General features: G+C 41.9%; 1 protein-coding gene across 4 annotated transcripts in view; it reads right to left on the bottom strand.

Annotated features, from left to right (window-relative positions):
• The window catches only part of C11H2orf76 (chromosome 11 C2orf76 homolog), a 72,659-nt gene that overhangs the window by 28,072 nt on the left and 23,101 nt on the right, over nt 1-21,486 (bottom strand). For 2 of the 4 annotated variants that reach the window (XM_054723355.1, XM_054723354.1), the window contains exons 2-4: nt 19,734-19,805; nt 19,249-19,305; nt 17,987-18,131 (exon numbers count right to left, since the gene is read on the bottom strand). In XM_054723355.1, coding sequence (XP_054579330.1) covers nt 17,987-18,119 — 133 coding nt within the window. In that variant the 5' untranslated portion in view covers nt 18,120-18,131; nt 19,249-19,305; nt 19,734-19,805. Of the gene's footprint in view, nt 1-17,986; nt 18,132-19,248; nt 19,306-19,687; nt 19,806-21,486 lie in introns of those variants that run through there. The other 2 variants (XM_054723356.1, XM_028148111.2) reach the window with 2 other exon arrangements.

Below are 21,486 nucleotides of genomic sequence, written 5' to 3'. Positions count from 1 at the left end.
AATACTAGAGGCCCGGTGCAAGGATTCGTGCACACTGAAAGGAAATTAATTAGAAGAAATATTTTAGAGGCAGGGGAGGGACCAAGGGAGGTTGGCTCCAGGGTGTGTCTGGACCATCTTGCCCAGTCCTGATTGGGGCCAATCAGAGCTGGGGAGGAACCGTGGGAGGGCTTCAGGGCATGTCTGGCCTTCCTGCCCAGTCCCGATCTGCCGGACCCCAGCAGCAAGCTCACCTACCAGAGCGTCTGCCCCCTGGTGGTCAGTGCGCACCATAGTGATTGGTCGAACAGTCAGACACTTAGCAATATTAGGCTTTTATTATATAGGACAATCGCATCTATGTACATTTGAAATATAGAGTTCACATGTGTGACATTATATTTTTATCTAGTTGATGTTCGTTTAGCATGTAAATCTGGGAACCCCTTGAGTCTTTGGCCCATAGTGGAAACCAATGATCTAGAATAATCTTAATTATCTCACCAAAATTCAGATAACTCAGCAAAAAAAACAAAAACAGAGCAAATATTCTTTTTAAAACAGTATTACAAATATCAATATTAGCTTTAACTAATAACATCTGATGCTACAATCCCTACAGAGGGCAATTTGGTAATATACATCAAAAAATAACATGTGCATCAATTCCACTTAGAGAATTTATCATATAGATTTTGCACTGTGTGTATGCATGTGTGTGCAATGACATACATACAAATGTAGGAACTTTAGCTTGTTTAAAATAGCAAATGCTTAGAAAAATCCAAAAGTCCTTCACTGGGGGTACTTGTCAAATAAATTATAATATGCCCAAACAATGAAACATTTTTCAACTGCAAAACAATAAAAAAAAAAGGAGGAGGAAGCTCTCTACTAATATAAGATCTTCAAGATACATTGACAGCAAAAACGGCATAAAGCTGAACATTACTTTTTTAATAAGCCAACTTCTGAGTAAAAAGAAAAAATAAGGATGTATGTTTGCATTCGCTTATACTTTCATGGGAGGGAGCATGCTGTACTGGTCAGATAGAGAACATAGGTGGGAAGGAGACTTTCACTCTATTCCCTTTTATATTTTGATATTAAAACCACATGAATGTGTTACCTATTAAAGTAAACTCTAAAAACCCACACATCTGAATTAGGAAATGTGTTTTTTGTTTTGTTTTTTAACGATCTGTCTTTATTTATTTATTTATTTATTATTTTTTAATCCTCACTCAAGAATATTTTTCCATTGATTTTTTAGAGAATGTGAAACAAAGAGGGAAAGATAAAGAGAAATATCAATGTGAGAGAAACACATTGATTGGTTGCCTTCTGTACACTCCCTGACCAGGGCCCGGCCAGGGAGGAGCCTGCAACTGAGGAACATGCCCTTGACACGAATTGAACCTGGGACCCTTCAGTCCGCAGGCTGACGCTCTATCCACTGCACAAAACTGGCTAAAGCGGGAAATGTGTTTTTTAAGTACATATGCTTTTTAGAGGTCAAACACATACTGAAATATAACACATTCATTTATGTTACAGCTTTAAAGAACCTATTACCAGATATTTCAGGGACAGCGTCAGTAAGAAGTTACCACCCAACCAGTGTTGAGCCTCGACCTATGAACCAGGAGGTCAGGGTTTCATTTCCAGTCAGGGCATATCTCCAGTAGGAGGCGTGCAGGAGGCAGCCAAACAATGATTTTCATCATTGATATTTCTCTCTCTCTTTCTCCCTCTCCCTTCCTCCCTCTGAAATCACTAAAAACATATTTAAAAAAGAAGTTACCAAAACAAGTCCCCACTCTTGAGAGCCCACGTTCCTGTGTAAATCCTGTAACAAAGGAATGTTCACAGCCAGGGCTATGTCTTAAGAGTGTGATTCTCACCTACTGCACATTACAGTCGCCCAGCCCAGCCCTAGAGCAGACTTGCAGCAGGCTGGTTCCACGCATAAATGTTTAAATATAAAATAAAAACTTCCTGAGATGATTCTGAGACAAATTTACAGGGGGCAGCCAGATGACATAAGTGAGTGAAGTGTGTCAAACAGAAGGTGGCCGTGAGATCTGACAGCAATGCACCCGTGGACCCTGAGAAAGAAGATACCTACCCAGACGGGCTACTGATGGCTAACTGATCTCAAATTTAAAAGCAGAGCCTGGCAGCCATTTCTACACAGGGGCCTCTCATGCAAACCACACTTCAGAGAGAAATCTGCCTGCCTGCACTGTGTTCCTGCCATCTGAGCCAGCCCTTATAAAGGAGTTCCTGGAATCCTATTTCAACCAATAGGATTGAGGCTTTCTCCAGCCAAATGGAGCTTCACAGTGGTATCCCCCATCAGCATCTTCACTAATCAATCAGGGCAGCTCCATTCTGTAAGGACAGTGCCTTTTGAACCAAACTGTGAGAATTTAGAGTCCTCATTTGCATGAGCATGAACCAATCAGGGACCAGGGATGCAGATTTCTGTCTAGTAAACTAGCTCCCCTCTGGCCCCGAAGTGCATTTTTCCTTTCCACTGAAGACTGAAGACTGCATTTCCCTGGCTGGAGCTGAAATACCAGAGATGAAACACTAAAAACTTCTCACCAGACCACAGTGGAGCAGAGCAGAGCAAACAGCGTGTAGTAGACTGGCACAGAGCAAGTTGGCACTGCACAGCGCAGGGCAGAGTGAAAGAAGCAGGTGGAGCAGATCAGGGCTGCCTCTCCCCAGGGCCACCTCACAGCTGTGCTGCTTCACAACTGAGCCTGCCCCTTGAGTGTGTCACTCATGTATGTGTAAAGTTGTAACATGGTATGGTCTGAAGCTGTCCACCAAGTGCACTGGCTCTGGGGCTTCCTGAGAGGTGCAAAGTCAGCCACTGCCTGGGCCACCCAGCAGGAGCTGCAGAGCAATCCTCAGATGGCTGCTGCTTGTGTTGGGCTTAGAAGAGCCCAGGGGAGTCCAAGCTGTTCTGGACCTCTTATTGCTAGGTATGGGTCACACTAACCCCAGCCATTGCTTGTTTGAGAAATTTCAGCAGTCTAAAGTGTGACCCAGGACAAGGCATTCATATGAAAAAGCCACTGCAAACAGCTTGGGTGGGGCTTCAAATTGGATGGGGCGGGGCTCAGGGAATCACCAGGGTGGAGTGAACACAGTGAGCCAGGCTGATGGAAACTCAGATATGGCTGCCAGTCAGCTCTACGGCTGCGGAGGTCTCTGCACAGGAACAATGACCCCAACAAGCGTCCCTGTCTGAGAGAAAGCCGCTCCGATGCCAGACAATCCAGTTCCTACCCCTATGTCCCTGGATCCCTCCAAGCTGTTGCCCCAGCTCGGGAGCTCAGAGGGAGCAAGTTTATGTAAGTTCATGTGCAGGCTCTTTAAGAGGAACTGCCTGGGTCTCCAGCAGCCTCACTGTCACTCAGCCACAATCCCCACTGGTTTTTAAAGCCTGAAATTATGGGACTTCTCTTCCTAGCTCTGGAACCCTGGGCTGGGAGTCTGGTGTGGGGCTGGGACCCCTTGATCCCCATTGGAGGCCTCTGCAGCTAAGATATCCCTCCTTATTATAAAAACGGCACCTGTGGGTATTGGACCAGCCTGTTCCGTGCCTCCGCCCCTCCTACCAGTCTCAGTGTGCTTTCTTCTTTACTCCTCCAGCTGTAGAACTTCCATTCTGCTAGCTTTCAGGTGATTCTCAATGATGGCTGTTCTGTATTTTAGTTGTAATTTTGATGTGGTTGTGGGAGGTGGCAAGTACTGGCATTTACCTATGCTGCCATCTTAGTTCTCTCCTCTGGCTGTTTTTCAGATTTTCTCTTTAGTACCAGTTGTAAGCAAATTGATTGATATGCTTTGGTGTAGCTGTTTTATGATTTGTTAAACTGCCTGGATATGTGGGTTTATAATTTTCACCACATTTGTAAAATTTTCAGCCATAATTTCCTCAAATAGGTCTTCTGTTCCCTTGTCCCAGATCCTCTCCTCAGATACATGGACTCCAGTTACATGTATATTTGGCTACTGGAAGCGGAAGTTGCCCCACACTCCCCTATGGCTCCGTTTATTTTTCTTTCAGTCTTTTTTCTCTCTGTGCTTTATTTCAGATATTTTGTGGCTATGTTTTCACGTTTACTAATCTTTCTTCTGTTCATATTATCTACATGTTAATTCGATCCAGTGTATATCTATCTCAGACATTTTACTTTCTATCTCTGGACTGTTGGTTTTTAAAATATTTTCCATTTTCAACATGCTCAATCTTTCCTCTACCTTCTTAACTACTTGCAATGTAGTTATAAAAAAATGTTTTAATTGTCCTTTTCTACTAATTCTGTCATTTGCAACATTTCTGGATTGTTTTCAAATTGACTTATTTCTCTCCTAATTATGGTTCATGTTTTCTCTTTACATGACTGATAAGTGCTGATTTGTTGCAGGACACTTATTGAGTGCTGGATATATTTGTATTCTATAAACACCCTGAGCTCTGTTCTGGAACACAGTTAAATTACTTGGCAACAGATCCTTTTGAGTCTTGCTTTTGAGCTTTGTTAGGTGCGAGCAGAGCAGAATCTAGCCTAGTGCTAACTTTTGCCTACTATATTGCAGAAATCCCTTCTGGAAACCCCACCCAGTACTTGGTTTTCCACTCTGGCTGGTGCAAAGAAAACTATTCCAAGCCCTTTATGAGCTCCGAGCATGTTGCCTTCTGTTATCGTCATGTGGTTCTCTGCATGGCTTCTAGTAGTTTCCTTACACACTTGTGCTGATCTCATTCAACTGATGACTCATGCTCTCCACATCATCCAAGTTGCTATGCATAATCAGAGCTCACTCTCTGCACAGCTCTCTATTCCAGTACTCTGCCCTGTGAATTCTCCGGGCTCCACTCCAGACTGCCAGCTCTGACTCATAAACTCATGGAACTTGCCAGGGTCTGCCTGGACTCCCCGCCCTGCACAGTGTGGCCTGCACACTCTCTCCAGGCAGTAATCATAGGGGTCACCTGTTCATTCCCCCCAAGGTGGGTACAACAGGTTTGTGCTACTTGATGTCCAATCTCTAAAAACCAATATTTCATTATTAGAAAGTTCACAAGAAGGTAACCACTAACTTTACTCATTCACTTAGGTCTCCAAAAGAGGGCATCTACAGAAAAATTATTAGACAAATAAGACAACTTAATAAATATACTGCTGGCATTAGGATGCCACAAAGGAGTATAAAACGTTAAAACAAACAGATCAATATAAAAATCAGTACTCTGAAAAATTATTAAAATATCAATGTTTAATAAAATAACTCATCAACTCATAGTAAAAGCTCTGAAAATAGAAGCGGTATATGTTGTAACTTATTACTAGATGCTGGACCTACATTTGAAGACTTTTAGGAAAGCACAAACACGTAAGGGAAAATAATAAATTTACTAACTCAGTGGCTAACCTGTATGGACAAGAATACCAAACACCTAACGTTAATCAGAACAACGTCCTAAAACTCTAATCTAATAAGGGGTTCTATCAGATATTATAGTAATATTCCAAGGTTAAGCTATATCAAGATGCTTTTTACTTTAATTATGAAATAACCTAAACATTAAAAGGTATGACGAACAGAACAAAAAAGTCATTGAACCCACCAACCAAGTTTAACTAATGTTTACATATTGTCATAACTGCTTCAGATCCTTTATTTCTTTGGTTAAATATGATGTGAGCACAGTTAAAACCTTCTTTCTGTCCTCCCCTAATCCCATTACCCTTGCCTTCCTAGAGTTAACCACTATTATTAAGTTAGTATGCTCTCTTTGTTGTTATACTCATTCCATAAGGCACAGCCACAGAAAACAGTATTATCTTGTGTTTTAAATGTACTTTAAAGAGTTGAGCATTTAAACTAAAGAATCTATTGTGTGGTATAGACAGAAGAGCATCACCTCCACACAGAGTTGGAAGGAACAGGTCCTTTGTGAGAAGATGAAAATGGGCTATGACTGTGCTACTGAAAAACTAACCCATTCCTTCCTAAAAAAGAGGGGATTCAGGGAAGTGCTTCTTTACAGAAGAATACCAGGAATCAAAGAGTAAGAAAAAAAAATCCCTATTTTGCAACACCAACGATTCATCAATAGGTGCAAAAACCACTGGAAACAAGATATGCATATATCTTCATATTTACCACTCCATACAATACTTATTGATTTGAAAGATACTTTTACAACAGAGAAATCTGGTGGACAGTATCTTAACCAAGTGGACTCCATCTGTCTCATCAATAATGGAACATAGTGGTATACAGTGTCCTGATGTGATGAACGAGGAGGAACCACACAGATCAGGGGTCAGCAAACTATTTCTGTAACGGCCGGCTAGTAAAGCATTGGGCTTTGAGCCATACAGTCACAACCACACAACTCTGCCAGTGAAGCACCACAGCATGTAAACACGTGGGTATGGCTGTGTTCCAAAAAACTTTATTTATAAAAACTGGAGGCAGATCTGATTGGACCCGGGTTACAGTTTGTTGACCTGCAACCTACACAGTAATTCTGCTGAAAATGTTTAACCTGAATTGAATAATGAGAAAACAATCAGACAAATCCAGATTATGGGACACTCTATAAAACTCTGACATGATTTTTCTTTTAAAAAAATCAATACAATGAAAGTCAAAATAAGGTGGGGAACTATTCCAGGTTAAAGGGGACTAAAAGACATGACTTGCCGTGAAAAGACATAGACACACCTTCATTCTTTCTAAGTAAAAGAAGCCAGTCTGAAAAGGCTACATATTGTGTGATTCCAATTATATTATACACTGAAAAAAAAAAAAAAGCAAAACTATAGAGACGATAAAAAAGATCAGTGGTTGCCAGGAACTTGGTGGGGAGGATGAGTAAGTGAAGCACATGGGATTTTTAGGGTAGTGAAACAATTATAACAGTGGCTACATAACATTATTCACTTGTCAAAAAGATAGAACTTTATAGCACAGAGTGAATCTTAATGTATGCAAAGTAAAAAGCAAAAAAAAGAAAAATTTAGTAGGTCAGGGAATCCCAGGAAAGAATGAAGACGGTGACAAAACAATCTAACTGTATTACAAATACATGAAACAACCTTACTGGAGGGAATGGAAGAAAGGATGTCGACCTAAATAACTTTGGCAATAAATAGATTTTGTAAGACGAAGGCCAAAGTAAATGCACAAAAGCACTGTACCCTAGTTAATATCAAGCTGCTTCCCACAGGCTACAGATGAACAGCTCTGACACTGCTATAATGTACATGGAATTAAACAATCAAGCAAATGGGTGGACGATGATGGGAGCCAGGCTTCTCACTGTTTGAGTTAATACCATGTAATAACCCAGTTAATAATTAATTGAAAAGGAGCAAAGGGAAGGCCAAATATTACGGGCATGTCATTTAGCAGCTTTGCAAGGAAGCTACAGTTTAGACACATGCCCATTAAAGTCTGGGTGACATAGGGAAGATACTTGTGTGTCAGTCACACCTGGGAACAGGTCACTGGCCAGAGTAGGCGTGGCCACTGCAAGCACGGGAAGATTTGAGATACTTAAGTTCCTAAACAAAGGAGTTTGCCCCCTTGTTGCCTTGGTTGGCACTCCTGGCTTGCGAACTCTCACACTCCTGCATTCGTCCACATGGCTCACAGGCATGTGGACCCCATGTAGAATGGACTAATGGACTGCAACTAGCGTAATGCTAAACTGGACCCAGACACTCTGGACGCCGGCTTTGCTTCCAGCTCTGCTGAATCCCCAGCTGCACTTCTTCCAGGACTGGACTAAGGGAAATGGGACTTCAGAAACTGAGGAATATAATTCCATGCAAATAAAGCTTTCCACCACATCTCACCCTCCCGTGGGGGCCTCTGGAAATGCTTATTCCAGCAGCACCCCAAGAACCCCACTCCCACTAGCAACAGAGAAAAGCCATCCATGCATTTCTCCAATAAAAGGATGAGAATGTTCAGATAAGCAAGGGGAGGAAGCTAGAATGCCCATATGGTAGTGGATTAGAGTTGGAAACATCAGTAAGAGCTCATGCTTAACATATAGATACAAGTGGTAACATGAAAATACTTATAGATATGTCTAGATACACAGGTTGAAAGGTTGATATATTTCTTTTCTCTGTCAGCTGAGAGAACCTAAAAGAAAATATTAGCAAAATGAATTCACCAATATATTAAAAGGATCACACAACCATAATCAAGTGGGGTTTATTTCAGAAATGCAAGGATGGTTAAACATCTGTAAATCAATCAACATGATACATCACATTAACAAAATGAAGGGGAAAAAATCGCATCATATCAATAGAGGCAGAAAAAGCATTTGATAAAATTTAACATCCATTTAAAATAAAAACTCTGAACAAAGTAGGCACAGAGGAAACATACCTCAACATAATAAAGGTCACATATGACAAAAACCACAGCTAACATCACACACAATGGTGAAAAGCTGAAAGCTTTTTCTCTAAAATCAAAAACAAGACAAGGATGCCAACTCTCACCACTTTTGTTCAACGTAGTATTGGAAGTCCTAGCCACAGCAATTAGGCAAGTAAAATAAATAAAAGGTGCTGAGGCTGGTGTAGCTTGGTTGGTTGGGATCAGCCCATGCACCAAAAGATTGCCAGTTTGATTCCTGGTCAGGGCACACGCCCAGACTGCAGGTTCGATTCCTGGTAGGGGATGTACAGGAGGCAACCAATCAATGTTTCACTCTCACAGCGATGTTTCTCTCCCTCTCCCTTCTTCTCTCTCTAAAATTCAATCAATAAAAATATTTTTTAAAAATAAATAAAAGGCATCTAGATCAGTAAGAAATAAGTAAAACTATTTTTAGAAAATCCTAAAGACTCCACCAAAAAATTGTTAGAACTAATAAACAAATTCAGTAAAGTTTCAGAATACATAAGTCTGTCATGTTTCTATACACTAATAACAAACTATTGGAAAGAAAAATTAAGAAAACAAACCCACTCACAACTACATCAAAAAGAATAAAATACCTAGAAATAAATTTAACAAAGGAGGTAAAAAAATCTATACACTGAAAACTATGAAATACTGATGAAAGAAATTGAAGACACAAATAAATGAAAAAAGTATTCCATGCTCATGAATTGAAAGAATTAATATTATTAAAATGTCCATACTATCCAAAGAAATCTACAGTCAATGCAATCCTATCAAACTTTCAATGGCCTATTTCACAGAACTTGAGCAAATAATTCTAGAATTTGTATAGAACCACAAAAGATTCAAAATAGCGAAAGCAATATTGAGAACAAAGTTGGAAGCGTCACACTTCTAATTTCAAACTATACTACAAAGCTATAATAATCAAAACAGTATGATATTAAGACAAAAACAGACACACAAAACCAATTGAAACAGAATTGAGAGCCTGGAAATAAACCCACACATATATGGACAATTAACAAATGACAAAGGAACCAAGAACATACAATGGAGAAAGGGAAGTCTCTTTAATAAATGGTGCTGGGAAAACTAACAGCCACATACAAAAAAAAAAAAAAAAGAAAGAAAGAAAGAAAAGAAAAACAAAGAAAGAAACTAGACCACTATCCTAAATCATACACAAAAGTTAACTCAAAATGGATTAAAGACTTGAATGTAAGACCTAAAACCTAAAATTCCTCAAAGAAAACATATGTAGAAAGCTCCCTGACATCAGTCTAAGTGATGTGTTTGTGGATCTGGCTCCAAAAGCAAGGAAAACAAAAGCAGAAATAAACAAATGGGACTACATAAAACTAAAAGGCTTCTCCAGAGCAATGGAACCCATCATCAAAATGAAAAGGCAACTTACTGAATGAAGATATTTGCAAATCTATCTTGACTAATAAAAGGGTAATATGTTAATTAGACCGGGTTGACCGGACATCTTCCGGACATCCGACTTCCTTCCGGACAAAGCCACAGTGGCAGGGGCCAAGGCAGAGATGGTTAGGGGCGATCAGGCCGGAAGGGGAGCAAGCCGTTAGGGGTGATCAGGCCGGCAGGGGAGCAAGCAGTTAGGGGTGAGATCAGGCCGGCAGGGGAGGGCAGTTGGGGGCAATCAGGCCAGCAGGCAGAGGCAGTTGGGGCAATCAGGCAGGCAGGCAGGTGAGTGGTTAGGAGCCAGCAGTCCTGGATTATGAGAGGGATGTCCAACTGCTGGTTTAGGCCCGATCCTGCAGGGGTCCCAGATTGGAGAGGGTGCGGGCCGGGCTGAGGGACACCCTCCCCCCATGCATGAATTTTGTGCACCGGGCCTCTAGTCTATATATATCCTACCTAATAATAGACAAATATGCAAATTGACCATACCTCCGACACACCCACAAGCCACGCTCACCATCCAATCAGAGCGAGTATGAAAATTAACCCAACCAAGATGGCTACAGCCACAGAGAGCAAGGTTTCCTAGGTAACAGAGGAAGCGAAGCTTTCCGCCTGCCCTTGCAAGGCCTAAGCCTCCACTCAAGCTACAAAGTTTCAATTATAGAAGGTAAACAAATTCAAATAGAAATGGCGGCAGAATGGAGCTTGAGAGAGCAGGCCAGGGTTGCCCCCGGCAACAGGGGAAGCAAAGCTTTCCGCACACCCTGGCCGGGTCCACCCGCTTAAGGCAACAAAGTTTCAATTATAACCCCAACACAAATGGCTGCTGGCTGCGGAGGGAGCCCCAGGCTTGGCTCCGCTCCAGGCTACAAAGTTTCAATTGTAGAAGGAAAATAAATTCCATATACCAGGGCCTCCGCTTGGGTTGCCAGGGGGCGTGGCTGGCCTGCAAACCACCACAGGCCCCTCGCTCAGGCCGTCCCACGCCCCAAGGGAACCCCACCCTGATCAGGGACACCCTTCAGGGTAAACCAGCTGGCCCCCACCCCTGTACCAGGCCTCTATCCTATCTAATAAAAGAGTAATATGCAGATCGATCATCACTACAACACACAATATAGCTGCCCCCATGTGGACACAAGATGGCCACCACAAGATGGCCAGCAGGAGAGGGCAGTTGGGAGGCACCCGGCCTGCAAGAGAGGGCAGTTGAGAAGGACCAGGCCTGCAAGGGAGGGCAGTTGGAAGTGATCAAGCCTGCAGGAGAGGGCAGTTAGCAGTGACCAGGCCGGCAGAGGAGGGAAGTTGGGGGCAAACAGGCTGGTAGCGGAGTGGTTAGCGGGTGATCAGGCTGGCAGGCAGAAGCCGTTAGGGGCAATCAGGAAGGCAGGCAGGCAAGCAGTTGGGAGCCAGCAGTCCTGGATTGTGAGAGGGATGTCCGACTGCCCGTTTAGGCCCGATCCCGGCGGGCCTAAACGGGCAATTGGACATCCCTCGAGGGGTCCCAGATTGGAGAGGGTTGTCGGATATCCCTCGAGGGGTCCCAGATTGGAGAGGGGTCCCAGATTGGAGGGACAACCCCCCTCTTGTGCATGAATTTCGTGCACCGGGCCTCTAGTATATGCATATATGCCAAAGCGACCGAACAGCCTAACGGCCAGTCGCTATGATGCGTACTGACCACCGCTCAACACAGGAGCTGCCCCCTGGTGGTCAGTGTGCTCTCACAGCGGGAGCACTGCTCAGCTGACCAACAGGTGCCAGACACTGGGCTCATGGCTGGTGAGTGCAGCTGCACAGTGCGAGCCTATCCCGCCTCCATGGCAGCGCTACTGAGCAGCAGTGGTGGCAGGTGCAGGAGGGCCAGGACAAGCAGGAGCATGCAGCACCTGGCCCGGGCTCCTCCCTGGCTGCCTGCTGCTTCACGCACTACTACATCCACCGAGGGGTCCCGGATTGCGAGAGGGCACAGGCCAGGCTGAGGGACCCAACCAGTGCACGAATCCGTGCACCGGGCCTCTAGTATATAAGAAAGGGCTAAAAATCCAAAATATATAAAGAACTCAAGACAACTCAACAACAAAAGAAAGCAAACAGCCCAATTTAAAAAGTGGACAGAGCCTTGGCTAGTGTTGCTCTATGGTTTAGAGCATTGGTCCGTGCACCAAAGGGTGATGGGTTCGATTCCGGTAACAGGCACATAACCGGGTTGCAGGTTCGATCCCTGGGCCCATTCTGGGAAGCAACCAATCGATGTGTCTCTCTCACATCGCTGTTTCTCTTTCTCTCTCTCCCTTCCCCCTCTTTTTCACTCTCTCTGAAAATCAATGTAAAAAATATCCTTCAGTGAGGATAAACAAACAAATAAGCAAGCAAGCAGAGCCCTGGCTGATGTGGCTCAGTTGGCTGAGCATTGTTTCATGCACCCAGAGGTTAGATTCCCAGTCAGAGCACATGCCTGGGCTATACACTCGATACTCGGTGCAGGCGTGCACGAGGCAGCAATTGATGTTTCTCTTTCTCTCTCTCTCTCTCTCTCTCTCTCTCTACCCCTCTCCCTTCCTCTTCCTCTAAAAATCAATAAAAACATTTAAAAAATAAAAAGTGAGCTGAGGATCTAAATAGGTATTTTTCCAAAGAAGACATATAAATGACCAAGAGGCACGTGAAAAGATGTTCAACATCACTAATTATTAGGGAAATGCAAACCAAACCATAATGAGATATGACCTCATACTTGTTAGAATGGCTATTATCAAAAAGACAAGAAATAACAGTGTTGGAGAGGATGTGGAGAAAAGAAAACCCTTGTACACTGCTGGTGGGATTGGAAATTAGTGTAGCCACTATGGATAACAGTATAAAGATTCTTCAAAACGTTAAGAATATAAAACTACTATGTGATCCAGCTATTCCACTTCTGCGTATTTATTCAAAGAATACAAAACCATTAATTCAAAAAGATGTACATACCCCTATATCCACTGCAGCATTATTTACAATAGCCAAGATATGGAAATAACATTGTGTCCATCAATGGATGAATGGATAAAGATGTGTACAAATATACAATGGAATATTACTCAGCCATAAAAAGTATAAAATATTTCCATTTAAAACAACATGGAAAGACGTTAAAGGTATACTGCTAGGGGAAATTAAATCAGAAAGAGAAAGACAAATACTTCAAGTGTACCAACATTCACATCATGGGGGTGCAGGAAGAAGAGAGGGAGCAAGAAATTAAAAATCTACTTGAAGAAATAACGACAGAAAACTCCCCTCCCTGGTAAAAGAAATAGACTTACAAGTCCAGGAAGCATAGAGAGTCCTAAACAAGCCGAGCCCATTGAGGCCCACACCCAGACACATCATAATTAAAATGTCAAAGGTTAAAGGCAAAGAGAGAATCTTAAATGCAGCAAGAGAAAAGGAGTAAGTTACCTACATGGGAGCTCCCTTAAGACTGTCAGCTGATTTCCCAACAGAAACTTTGCTGGCCAGAGGGAGTAGCAAGAAATATTCAAAGTTATGAAAAGCAAGGAACTATAATGATAGCAAAGCTATCATTTAGAATTGAAGATCAGATAAAGAGCTTCTCAGACAAGAAAAAGCTAAAGGAGTTCATCACCACCAAACCAGTATTACATGAAATGTTGAAGGGAGAAAGGCGAAGACAAAGATGAAGATGAAGATGAAGAAAAACTGATTAAAAACATGAACAATAAAATGACAATAAATACATATCTATCAATAATTGAATATAAAAATCAAAATAAATGAACAAGGAATGTAATGAGCAAAATAAACTGATGAATAAAATAGAAACAGAGGCATGGAAACATGGAACAGACTGATGAATCTCAGACTGAAGGGGGGAGAGGGTGGGTGGGAAGAGATTAACCAAAAAACTTATATGCATATATGCATTACCCATGGACACAAACAATAGGATGGTGAAGGCCTGGGGTGGGGCAGGATCTGGGTGGAGGAGGGCAAGGGGGTGGGGAAAAAAGGGGTGAGACATCTCTAATACTCTCAACAATAAAGATTTAAAAATGAAAATAATATTCAGAAAGGCAAGAAGGCATCTAAAATAACCCCCAAAAGATCACTCATCACAGTGAACATTGTATCTGTGGGCAAATTCACTAAGCCATAATCTCAAACCATCCTTCTAGCTCTCAGATGAAAAACACTAAAGCACTTGTGAATCCACTTGTTTCAATGATCCTACTTAAGCAAGGGAGGCAGTAGAGAAGAATAAGGGGCGCAGTGTTCCAGAGTACATGCTGTATGGTTAAACTGCTGGGGTGAACTGCAGCTTTGCCTTTGATTAGTCATGTATCTCAGGCAAGTGTTTTTTTTTAATATATTTTTATTGATTTCAGAGAGGAAGGGAGAGGGAGAGAGAATAGAAACATCAATGATGAGAGAGAATCATTGACCGACTGCCTCCTGCATGGTCCCTACTGAGGATCGAGCCCGCAACCCAGGCATGTGCCCTTGACCGGAATCAAACCCGGGACCCTTCAGTCTGCAGGCCAACGCTCTATCCACTGAGCCAAACAAGCTAGGGCTCAGGCAAGTTTCTTAACCTCTCCATTCTTTAGTTTCTTCACCCGTAAAATGGGGGAAAACTTCCTAATTTACAGGGATGTGTGAGGATAAAATGAGAAAATCTAGTTTTAATACAGTACCTAATACATATTAATTTCACAATTACTTCAAAAATTCCTCAGAATGAAACTCCTTGGTCTTTGTATGCACACAATTCATAAAAGGTAAATATGTGGTACAGCAACCTTTCAGAGCAACCCCAATCAAATGACAAGGTAGGCCTGGGCACAGATCCCATAACTCAAAAACGTCTGTACCCCAAAAATTCCCCTTATAATCAGTGGGACACACTTCCCACATGCCGTGGTTAAATCATTGCTAACACAGGTGAAAAGACGTGAGTGGGCAGAGCTGACCTCTAACTGTGATCCGCCTGCGGCTCTAATGGGTAGGCGTTAGGTCCCGGGAAGAACACAGTGACCCTGGGAAGAACACATCTCCCCGCCATTGTAACAGCTTGAAGCTCACACTTTATGCTTGAGGACTTCAAGAACAACCTATTCTGTCCTGTACCAAGGGCCTCATAGCACTCACTGTATCAATACTGAAACACTGTAACCCATAACACACAGATACTAAAATGAAAATGTAGGATTTGTTTCTATTTCATGAACATGCTTTTGGTGATATCCTTTCAAAAGCGGACACTCGATAGTTGTCAGTATCTTAGTACCAACTCTCAATCTCCCTCTAACAAGAACACAGCAATAAATATATCTATATACTCTAACAAGCCTAGAGTTACTTTAAGGAATAATTACGTTCTTATGAAATATTTTATAGTTACCACCAAGTTGACTAGTCAGTCTTCTCTATGGGTCTACATAACTCACCTACTCCTTACTCAGGTAATAGTGATCAGTAAAACTACCCAAAATTAGACAGGAAAAAAAACTGAGGGAGGCCCAGCTGATGTTGCTCAGTGGTTAAGCATCAACCCATGAGCTGATCAATGATTCTCTTTCATCACTGAAGTTTCTATCTCTCTCTCCCTTTCCCTTCCTCTCTCTAAAATAAAAACATTTTTAAGTGAGGAAAAAGAGTTTAGAACATCTACAAAGTCAAGAAGTAAAATGTCAAGAATTGACAACATTTAAAAAAGTTAGCTATACACACTTACATTGCACATCCTACCTAATAAAAGCATAATATGCAAATTGACCACACCTTCACCACGCCCAAGCCATGCCCACCAGCCAATCAGGGCGAGTATGCAAATTAACCCAACCAAGATGGTGGTTAATTTGCATATCAAGACAGTGTAGGAAGAAGCCAAGCCTGCAGAAGGGAGCGAAGCTGCGGAGAAGCAAGCAAGCCGGGCGGGGGAGAAGGGAGGAAAGCAGGCAGGGCTGGGGGAGAGCACAGCAGGAAGCCCTATTGCAGGAATCTTCCTGTAACGGGAACTCTAGTATATGTATAAATCAAGATCTTGGTTTCCCAATACCATTCTCTGTAATGGGATCAGACCTCCTCAGAGAAATGGCTGATCCTAGGGCTGGGGCAGGGAAAGAACAAGACAAGTCTGGAAGGTCTTACTCTACCAAAAACTAAGAAAGTGCTCAAAGAATGCTGGGTCATGTTAAAAGGACAGGGAGCCATATTTATGGAGCCACCATGGGCTAAAACAAGAATAATTAGAACATCAAAATAAATAATGATAGTAAAAAGTTATAATCCCTTCAATAAAGTAAGAATCCATGATTCCACAGTTATGTAAACAAATGATTAAGTAAATGCTGTGGAGTGGGGCAGCTTACTGTAAAAACACAACTAATATACGTATCAGGAATGATGGAGTAAGAAAAATCACCACTTACTAATCATCATCATCATAAGTGGTTCAGGTAGGAATCATCAAAGAATGCTAAACTAGAGGATGAAATTTTGAGAAGTAACAGGACATTCACATACATAGTCTCAGAATATGCCTCCATAACTTACTCTTCAATTACAATTAAAATTTGCAGAGCAGAAACTGGCAGGCACCACCTAACCCAATCAAAGTCACCGTTGCCAGTAATGGGGCTCATGGGCCGCAGAGCCTCCTGGTGACGTCAGCATCACTTCTGTAAGTTCTCTGCCAAAAGGCATAACCTAAATCTAATCATGAGAAAATATCAGAAAAGCCTAACTGAGGGACATTCTATAGAGTAACTGGCCTGTACTATTCAAACTTGCCAATGTGATAAAATACAACAAAAGACTCCAGATTAAAGAAATTAATTTCAGGTTAAAGGTATTGACTGTAATATGATTTGAATTTTCTTTTGTTACAGAAAGACCTTGTTGGAAAAATTAAAACTCTCAGTAAGATCTGTAAATTATGTAATAGCATTTTTTCAATGTTAAATCCTGATTTTCATTTCTGTACTGTCAATATGCAAGAGAATTCCTTGTTTTTAGGAAATACACACTGATATATTTAGAGATAAAGGGGAATCGTGTCAGCAACATACTTCTAAGTGACTCAGAAAGAAAAAAACTGGGAGGGGCAGTAAGGAGAGTAAGAGATAAAAGGGGGAAGGAAAAAAAGGGGTGAAAGAAAACAAATGTAACAGTATGTTCACATTTGGAAATCTGTGTAAAGAGCATCCAGAAATTCTCTGTCCTCTTTTTACAACATTGCTGTGCCTGAAATTACGCCAAAGTAAAAAAAAAAAAAACAAAGTTGGATATAAACTGAGAAATCTGTCAAAACTCATGGACCAGCATGCTAAGATCTGTACACTATAACACGTATAAATTACACTTCAGTTAAAGTAATTAAAGCTTATTCTAAACATTTATCAAATATTGTTGACTAGAAAATTCAACAACTGAAAACAGAAGTTAGAAACCCATCCAGGGCCTATCAAAATGGAGACTACCTTCATGTCCGCTGTTCTGGAGCGCGCAATGGAAAACTGGCACCAGCTAGTCTGGTCACTTCCGTGATTGCAGGACCCACAGCTCTCACGACCTGCTGGCTGTGCAATCAGGCCCACCACCCTCCGCCAGCTCCCCAGGAGGCCCTCTGTGTGCTCAGCTCAGAGTATCAACAACCTCTCACACTATTGTTTAATGTGTTTATTTCATCCTAAATGAGCTTCACACACTCCCTTACTAATCAACCCCCAAATACAGAAGCCCATCACAAGCAAACCTGGACCTTAAATGCTTTTAATTTTAAGAGAGATAGATAGATTGATAGAGAGAGAGAGAGGGGGGGAGAGAGAGAGAGAGAGAGAGAGAGAGAGAGAGAGAGAGAGAGAGAGAGAGAGAGACCACATATGGCGGGAATACTCCCTGAAAAGACAGGCATTGCTGATGAGCCCTAGGTGACTCTCTGCTCCTGTTCAAGACGCAGAATGGGAGTCAGCCTGGCCAGCACCTGGCTTCTCACCTACATTAATACCTTTCTAAGTGTTTTTTAAAAGATTACTATCAGTGTAATAGTCAACTATATTCTTTCAAAATACTAATAAAACAAAATGACTAAGGTGTCTCATACCTTGCTTCAGAAATACTATAAATTCCTTTACAGTCTGGTCGAAATTAACTCCGTGATATACCACAGGTTTGAAGTTCCGATGCTCAAAGGAACGAATGAGGCGAACTGTGATGGTCACTTCTTTGGAAGCCATGTGAAGAATCTCCTGTGGCAAGGGACACGAGAACAGTCTATATAACACCAACTCAAAGTTATGGCCTGCATTTCTGCCATCAGCTCTCTGGCACCCAGACCATGTCTCCCATACTGTCTGGCACAACCCCCACACCAACGCTGATTCTCGGGCATCCAGGAGAGTCCCAAGGTTACTCCCACCTACCCGCTGTCACCTGAACAGCCTCATCACAGTTGCTGATAGTCTGACTGGCAGAAAACTGATGGCACGGAAGACGAACACAAGTGACATGTGGGGTGGGGAAGACTCGGGTTCATGTATGGGGACAAGCAGGGGTTGCCAAAGACAGATACCTGGCATACACACAGCTGCCTTGGATGTGCTATGCCGGGGGTCTCCTCACTTGGCCCTGAGATGGAGTATGTTTATATCAGAGTCAACTATGAGCAGACCACATCTTAATCTCACAAATGCTGCCAGATCTCAGTGTTGATTAAATTATATGCCATAGTATCAACAACCTCTCATACTACTGTTTAATGTGTTTATTTCATCCTAAAACCATGTACTAGGGCCATGTGCCAGGTGTTAATGTTATTGCGTTTTATTCTACCACCAAGTCATAAATCATTACACTCATTTTAAGGATGAGAAAACAGACTCAGAGAGATTGTACAAATTGCCCAAAATCATAAAGTTTAAACAAAAAGCCAGGATTCAAGCACCAATTTAATTTCAAAGTCCAGGCTCTCTCTAATATACTACCAGAAAATCACCAGAATTATTTCCTCCAAAAATATCTGCAAAGTTGCCAATGCTTTAATGATACAATTACAGTATATTTCTATCTAGTAGTAACCACCTCATGCTTCTCTCAACTTTATATACAACTTTCAGCCACAATATACAAGTGCTAAGAAAAAATACCTGTGAAACCTAAGTAAAGATGTCCCATCTCACTAGTAATCAGGGGAATTAAAAATAACAATGAGATGTATCACTCATCAAACTGAAATAAAGTCTGACAATGCCTAGTGTCAGCAAGGGTGCAAAACAATGACAATTTAATCAGTGAAGGTGCGTATCCAAATGGTTACTACTTTAGGAGATGGTTGGCAATACTTAGTACCGCTGAAGACACACATACCTTTCAATCTAGCGATTTCATTCACAGGTAGTACCCCACCTATGTGCACAGGGAGAACTGTAAAAGAACATTCATAGCAACATTATTTGTTAATTATAAAAACCGGAAACAAATGTCCATCAAGAGAAGAACAGATAAGTAAATCATGGATAGTACAGGCAATAAAAATGAATGGACTAGAACTATATACCTCAACATAGGTGAATCTCAAAAATAATATGGTGAATGAAAAAATGGTAGTCAAAGAATCAGAGTATACTACCATTTATACAAAGTTAAAAAACATAGCTGTTGTTATGTGGAAAAGGAGGTAATTACTGTATTTTTCCATGTATAAGACGCTATTTTTTTCTAAAATCCTTAGACTGAAAATCGAGGAGTGTCTTATACACGGGAGTCAGTGGAGGAGGGAGCCGCACGGGTGCATAGCTGCCCATACCTTGTCAAATAGGCTTCCTCCAATCACGAGCCTTATTGTTACTGACCTCAGCTGATGCCGTAATTGGAGGTGGAGGTGTAGAGTGTGCAGATGCAACAGGGACCGGAACGTTCTGAGCCTATAAAGATGTCAAAAAATAGAAAGATAAATACCGGTAAGTGATTGTCTTACTCTGCAAAATTCAAACTGAATGTAATCAGCTTTGCAAAAGAGCATGGAAATAGAGCTGCAGAGAGACCATTTGGACCTCCTCCCACTTAGTGTCTTATCACAGTGGAGAAAACAGGAAGAACAACTCCTGAAGATGCCAAAAAATAAGGCCTTAAGTAACCAGCAAAAAGGGCAAACGTGAAGCTGAGGCTTAAGACTTGGATTATGGAGCAGTGCCAGAGTGGCTTATGTGTGTCAACCATGCTTATTCAATGTCAGGCAAGAATGTTTGCAAGCGAAATGAACATTTGATTTTATAGGAAAGGAAAACGGTGCTTCAGTTTCATGAGGAGAGAAGGGTTGGCCATGAGAACACGAACAAAGTTAGCTCAGAAAATGCCACCAATTTATGAGGAAGATCTCACATATATGGGCAGTGACTCAGAAGACAGCAGTGATACAATAGAAGTTGAAGGAATTGATATGTCTGGAACTAATAGTGATGAAGAAGAAAGCAGTGATGCAACAGAGGCTGAATAAAGTGATATGCTGCATAATATCATAGTACTGTATGTAAATATTACCTGCTAAATAAAGATGTGTTCTGTTTTATGTTTAAAACTAGAGGCCCAGTGCAAGATTGAATCATGCACGTGTAGGGTTCCCTACACGCTTTCGCTTTCGATCGCGGGGGAGCTGGGTGCCTGTCTGCTGGTGCACCAGGCCTTTCGGAAGCCTCTGGCTCGGCGGAGGCTTCTGAAAGGCCTGGTGCCGGAGCAGACAGGCACCCAGCTCCCCCGCTTTTGATGGTCCGTGGAGGGATGTGAGCTCGCTGCCCCAGAGGCCCCTTCTGTGCCGCAGCACAGCCATGGCACAGACGCTGAGCTCAGTGTCCCGCTGGCCCAATCGGCTACCCCGGCCACCCCGAGTCCCACCTCCTGTGCCTCCCGCTGGCCCAATCGTGGGAGTAGCGGAGTGATGGTAATTTACATATTACCATTTTATTAGGTAGGATATTGACTTCTTAATTTTGGGTTGGAAAAGTGGGGGGCATCTTATACATGGGGGTGTCTTATACACAGAAAAGTACAGTAGTTGTCATCCCTGAGGCAGAGGAAGAACACATGCACTTTGATTATGTTGCTAGCCATTTATGTCCTGAGCAGGACTTAGGTATACGGACAGTATGTTATACTTTATGCCTTTTAGCATGTCTGGAATGTTTCACAATAGACAGCAACAAGCCACACTAATTTGGCCTATAAAGTCTCTCTGAATCATAGAATGCTTATACAAACATTTACTAGATTTGAGAGTATAGCATATTATATATAGAAATCAAAATTCAAGCAGTTTTAATACATAAAATAAATTGTAATTACAATTAGCATACTATAATTAAATGAATGGTTCCTAAGGGACTAGAAATAATATTTTCCCTCTAAAATAATGTTTCACCTTATAATCTTTAATGTTTAAATTAATATTTTGATAACCCAATACTAAGCTACTATACTATATGTTTTATTATATAATTTTATTGATTTCAGAGAGGAAGGGAGAGAGAGACAGAAACATCAATGATGAGAGAGAATCATTGATCAGCTGCATCCTGCATGCCCACACTGAGGATCGAACCCGCAACCCGG

This window comes from Eptesicus fuscus, chromosome 11, assembly GCF_027574615.1.
Source record: "Eptesicus fuscus isolate TK198812 chromosome 11, DD_ASM_mEF_20220401, whole genome shotgun sequence".
NCBI lineage: Eukaryota > Metazoa > Chordata > Mammalia > Chiroptera > Vespertilionidae > Eptesicus > Eptesicus fuscus.
This window is presented reverse-complemented; position numbering and strand designations above follow the sequence as displayed.